This window comes from Zea mays, chromosome 8 (genome assembly GCF_902167145.1).
Source record: "Zea mays cultivar B73 chromosome 8, Zm-B73-REFERENCE-NAM-5.0, whole genome shotgun sequence".
In the NCBI taxonomy this organism is placed as follows: Eukaryota; Viridiplantae; Streptophyta; class Magnoliopsida; order Poales; family Poaceae; genus Zea; species Zea mays.
The window spans coordinates 176,697,738-176,702,568 of NC_050103.1; the positions used below are offsets into that span (position 1 = coordinate 176,697,738).

General features: G+C 54.8%; 1 protein-coding gene across 3 annotated transcripts; it reads right to left on the bottom strand.

The window, feature by feature from the left end:
- Window positions 1–814: 814 nt before the first annotated feature.
- On the bottom strand, window positions 815–3,407 carry LOC100273648 (uncharacterized). 3 transcript variants are annotated; one of them, XM_035961341.1, is made up of 3 exons: window positions 2,716–3,407; window positions 2,347–2,390; window positions 815–1,765 (listed from the first exon to the last, which is right to left on the bottom strand). In XM_035961341.1, the coding sequence occupies exons 1-3, from the start codon at window positions 2,882–2,884 to the stop codon at window positions 1,565–1,567; spliced, it is 414 nt and encodes a 137-aa protein (XP_035817234.1). In that variant the 5' UTR covers window positions 2,885–3,407; the 3' UTR covers window positions 815–1,564. The 3 variants fall into 3 exon arrangements, with proteins under 3 accessions (XP_035817234.1, XP_008654585.1, NP_001141534.2); NM_001148062.2 differs by having other exon boundaries at window positions 816–1,765; window positions 2,716–3,398; XM_008656363.1 differs by having other exon boundaries at window positions 2,347–2,981.
- Between the last annotated feature and the right edge of the window lie 1,424 nt (window positions 3,408–4,831).

The following is a 4,831-nucleotide window of genomic DNA, read 5'->3' on the forward strand; positions in this document are numbered from 1 at the left end:
GCCGATGTATCAACTAAATTTAAAATCAAAGGTTTTTATAAGGTCGTTTTCTGATTAGCATAATTAACTAGAATAATTGTTGTCTACTTCTATTATAAATAAAGATTGTAGTTTGGTTTCGAATCTATCCACGTTAAAAAATAAGTGGGCCTATTTCTTACTTGTATTTTGATTGCATCTGTGAAAAAAATATTTGGTTCACCATACGGTGATAGATCGTTGTCGTCTATTTCATAAACCTGTTGACAATTGGTTGTTAGTAGTACTCGTCGACAGAACGGCAGCGGCAGAAGACATGGCAAACGGGTCACGCTGAATTCATTTACGTGAGATGATCGATTTGCTCCTGGAAGAGTAAATCATGTCGACATTTGATTGGTGGCCACCATTCTTCGTTGTTAAGGTTGTCAGATGTAGGGAGGAAATAGGTTTCGATAAGACGTAGCTAAGTTTAGAAAGTTTATTTGGAGAGTTGTTGGAGAGAAGTTTTTTAGCTTAAATATCAAAATTATTGATTTAGAGAGTATTTTAGAGAATTGATGGAGTTGCTCTAAAGAACCTAGAGAGTGTGGGGTGTTAGACTATTTGGATCTCCCAAAGAATCCTAACCATTAGATCAATTAATCAATAACGCAGATCGTCGTACCTCTATTTAGATCCGACGCTGTCACGTTCGTCGGTGAAGATCTGCGCTAGAACAGCGACGGTCAGGGAAGCGAGCTCGATGAGCGGTGAACTTTTCGTTGCTGACAGCCTCCCTCTAGATCAGTTAGGATTGGGGGAATTAAAACAATAGGTACTGTGAATCTTGTACTGAGCCGTCAACTCCCACCTCTTTATTTATAAGCTTCGCAACAAGGCCCACCAACCTCACCTTGTGCTGGACTCTATCGATCAAGCCGTGAGGTCAAAGACCTAGTTTGTCATTGGGCTAACCGGTGGAGATCAATTCTAACACGGTAGGGCAATAGGATTTGAAGTGTTCCGTACTATCACGAAATATAGTACTAGTATCCAACAGTATATTTGGTTACCAGAAAATTGTGTAACAAGATTCTCAGATGCGAAAAGATCGAGTATCAACACTTGGAAGATTGAACAGATTATACGGACACGTGTAGGAGTGGGCCGCGACAGCTCCTCTCAGCTCTCATCCTTCATCGATCCAGCACGCGCTGACGCGCCGTACGCCCGCCATGCCTCCGCTCCGCTCCAAGCCTCCACGCGCTCGTGGTAGGGCCGTGCGAATTCCAGCGCGCGGCACGGAAAAAGCCATGCACAGTCTCAGCATCCCCAGGCAGCGGACCCAGCCGGCAGCCGGTCAGAGTGGTAGGCCGCCACTGGCCACGGCCAGCACGCGCCGCTGCAGAGCGCAGATCCCGCCCATGCGCGCGGCGAGAGGACCACGACACCGCGCGCGCGCGCGCAGCGCAGCGCAGGCGAGACCGCGAGAGCCACCCCGCCCGGTGCAATAATGGAGCGTAGGCCCAGCGCGCCTCGGCCGGCGCTCTCGATCCTTCGCTGGCTGGCTGGCTGGCTGCCTGCCTGCTTGCTCGGACTGCGCTCATGGCATGTAGAGGCGGTTGCCGCACTTGCACCTCCACGCCTCCGGGTAGTACTCGGTAGTGACGGGCACGCCCGGCGGCACGGCCACGTGCACCGGGTAGCAGGGGCTGCAGTCGCCGCACTTGGACGTGCACCGTGGCGGGTATGACCCCGGACCATCCGCCAGCAGCCGCCGCCATTGCCCACCCGTGTAGCACCCCTGCAGCGCGAGTAGCAAGAAGAATAACGAACCATATCATGAGTTCTGAATGCTGGGGGCTGAGGGTACGTCGCGTCGCGTCGCGCACTCGTGGAACGTACGTACCATTCGGCCGGCGGTAAGGTCGCTATCGTGGGTACGTACGGTGGTGTTGCATTGCCAATGCATCGACCGATGGACACAGCAGTGACGTATGGTCAAAAGGCCATGGGACCCGGCGGCGAAGGGCTGTCGGACGGACGGGGCTGCGAGCAGCTGGCATGGCCGTGCCTGTGCCTGTGAATGCATGATCGAGCGCTACTGGCCGGGAGCTGGCTGCAGTGCGTGCGTGCGTGCAGCAGCAGCCATGGCGGAGCCGGGTGCGTTTGGCGTTTCCTCTGTCGCTCTCTGTTACGTGGGTTTAATTAGATTTGATGGCGCATCGTCATGAATGCGGTGGATCCCGGAGCAGAAGATTAGTATTATGAACAGGACAACCAGCTAATCACAAGTCGGTTTGATCTCTGCGCTGTCCCATCGCCATCGTCGCGCAGTGGAGAATATAGGTAGTAGTAGCTGAGATCGGGGAGATGGATTCGCACCTGATTGCCGCAAGGTGCTGCCGCCCGTCCTCGTCTCCAGGACTCTGAAGAGCAAATCAAGCAAGAAAGAAAAAAAAAGAGGACAATGAAGTTACAACTAGTAAATGCAGTGAAGCGAAGACCAATCCGGTGCTAGACGAAGACGAGTGCAGGCAGCTGCGCGCATGTATAAAGAACAAAGAACACAGCATGACGAAGCAACTAGTACGTGAATGAACCTTGGCAAACATGAACCGTGGACGAGAAAGGCGTCACTCACACCAATGACTATGCAGAGCAGGTCACCAGAGAGAGAAGCACACGAAAGAGTTGCCGAAACGCGGCAAGCAAGCATCTGCATAGTAGTGAGGACATCTTTCGTTCGTTTACCTGAACGGAGCAGCACAGTACAGCCACTGCAGGCCCAAGGCCGAACGCCGCAGAGGTAGAGGCAGAGGCAGAGGCAGACGGCGACGGCGAGGCACAGCCCCGCCAGCTTTAGCATGGATCTGCCACACCGCCTCCATCTCCGCCTCCCCCTGGACATGGACCACTCCATGGGATGGGCCTGAGCAGCACCCCTATTTCAAGACCCTGATTGAAGCCGCAGCAAGCAAGCAAGCAAGCTGCAGGCAGCCAACAAGTTTAGGAAGCACGAGGAAGGGGAGGGGCGTGTACTCCCGCTGGCTGCGCGCCCTCGGTGTCTTGTTAAAGGCCCCTCTATTCTCAGGCTGGGACGCCACTGTAGCCACGTCAGATCTCAGCGCGGCTCCCGCAGACAGACCGGACTACACCTGATCGCTGGCCAAGTTTGATAGATCGGCGAGACTGCGACCATACATACAGTGCATACATACAGGCTACAGAAAGAGAAGAGCGTGCATGCATGCAGGGTAGGCAGGCAACTAGGCAAGCGGTGGCACTAGCTGCTGCTGCCTGCTGCGTACACTGAGTCTAGTAGTGGACTTCAGGTCGACGGGGTCACTTCAGGTAGACTTGTACTGGTTGTGCGTGTCTGAGACTCTGAGTGACCGCCCGGCTAGAGATGGATGGATGTCAATCGGCTAGTCGCCAATTGTGCGCCGGTCGGTCGTCTTGCGCTTTGCTACCCGGAGCGGGGGGTGAAAAGGAAGGACGCGCGGCGGTGGAGCCATGCATGGCCCGTGGATCGGAGGAGCTGATGCATCCATGTGCGCCCGTAAAAGCAGCCTGCGGTACTCGACAGAGAAGGGTCCAAGCCGCCCAGGCCCAGGCGGGCAGTGGTCCAATCCGACAGCGAGATTCGCCTTAACGACGAGGGTCTGGTAATCTGCTGGTCGTCCTTGGCGCTGACGACGAATCATGATGTTTAGGGTTATATAATACTAGATATCTACCTGTGCGTTGCCACGAGAGTTAAATAACTACACGTAGATAGTTAAATTTTTAACTTATCTTATGTTGCACAAGCTGAAGCACATATTCATACACAAATCATATATCGTTTATCACCAGTCGCACCTTCAGCCTTCGGCTCCATCTAGTTGAATAAATTTGGCCGTGGCCGTGGTCGTGTTCTACGACCGCGCCGGGACGGGGAACGCGCACAGGCAGAGGAGCAGCAGCAGCGCGCTCATCCTCAGTGCATGCACAGGCGGCCGCCGCATTGTGTCTTTCACTGTGGATAGACGACGGAGAAGGCGGCGGCAACGGACACGTATGTGTCCCCGGTCTACATGACGTAGGTGACGAGCGTCGTGGCGTTGTCGGCGGCGGCCGGGCACTGGCAGAAGACGGGGAACGTGACCATGGTGCCAACGTCGAGGTCGGTGGGCACCAGCGTGGGGTTCATGCGCTCCACGGCCTTGTACTGCGTGAGGTTCTGTAGCTTGGTGGTGGAGACAATCCAGTATGTGTCCCCTGGGCCGATCTGGTACTGCATCGGCGCGTACGAGCTGGGGGACCGAGAGGGGCAGCCGCACTGGAGCGGCACGAGCAGCGGCTGCCCGTTGGCCGGCGCGGTCGTCGTGGAGAGGTTGTTGGCGTGCGCGACCATGAAGCGACTGACGACGAAGAGGTCACCGATGGCACGAGATCGAGCGGCACACCCGCGAAGCCGGCGCGGTAGAGTGCGTACACTTGGCATGGGTACATGCGGTTGGCGGTGCAGTTGAACCCCTCGACGGACGCCGGCGCGGCCGTGGCCATGGTCGTGTTCTGCGACCGCGCGCGTCGGGGCGAGGAACGCGCACATGCAGAGGAGCAGCAGTATGTTCAACCTCAGTGCATGCAGCAAGACAACGACGATCGCAGAGCCTCAAAGGAAACACGATGGGTGGCGCCTCGCTAGGTTCCTCCCGCCCAGCCCCGTCAGTGCTTGCATAGTGTTTCTTAGTGCATAGTGGTTGATGACCTAAATTAAAAAGTATATATGGCTAATTGTTTTTGTGCGAGTACATATTAGATTTTGTTGGATTTGTGGTTTTTGTCTAGCTGATTTTATTCTCGAACTGGAAATTGTAGATTG

What these genes read in the sequence shown, in the direction of transcription:
- LOC100273648 (NM_001148062.2), bottom strand. Translation starts at nt 2,852, where the DNA reads ATGGAGGCGGTGTGGCAGATCCATGCTAAAGCTGGCGGGGCTGTGCCT. An exon ending in TACTGTGCTGCTCCGTTCAG is followed by an intron (nt 2,391 to 2,715) that starts GTAAACGAACGA and finishes TTTGCTCTTCAG; the next exon opens with AGTCCTGGAGACGAGGACGG. An exon ending in CAGCACCTTGCGGCAATCAG is followed by an intron (nt 1,766 to 2,346) that starts GTGCGAATCCAT and finishes CTCGCGCTGCAG; the next exon opens with GGGTGCTACACGGGTGGGCA.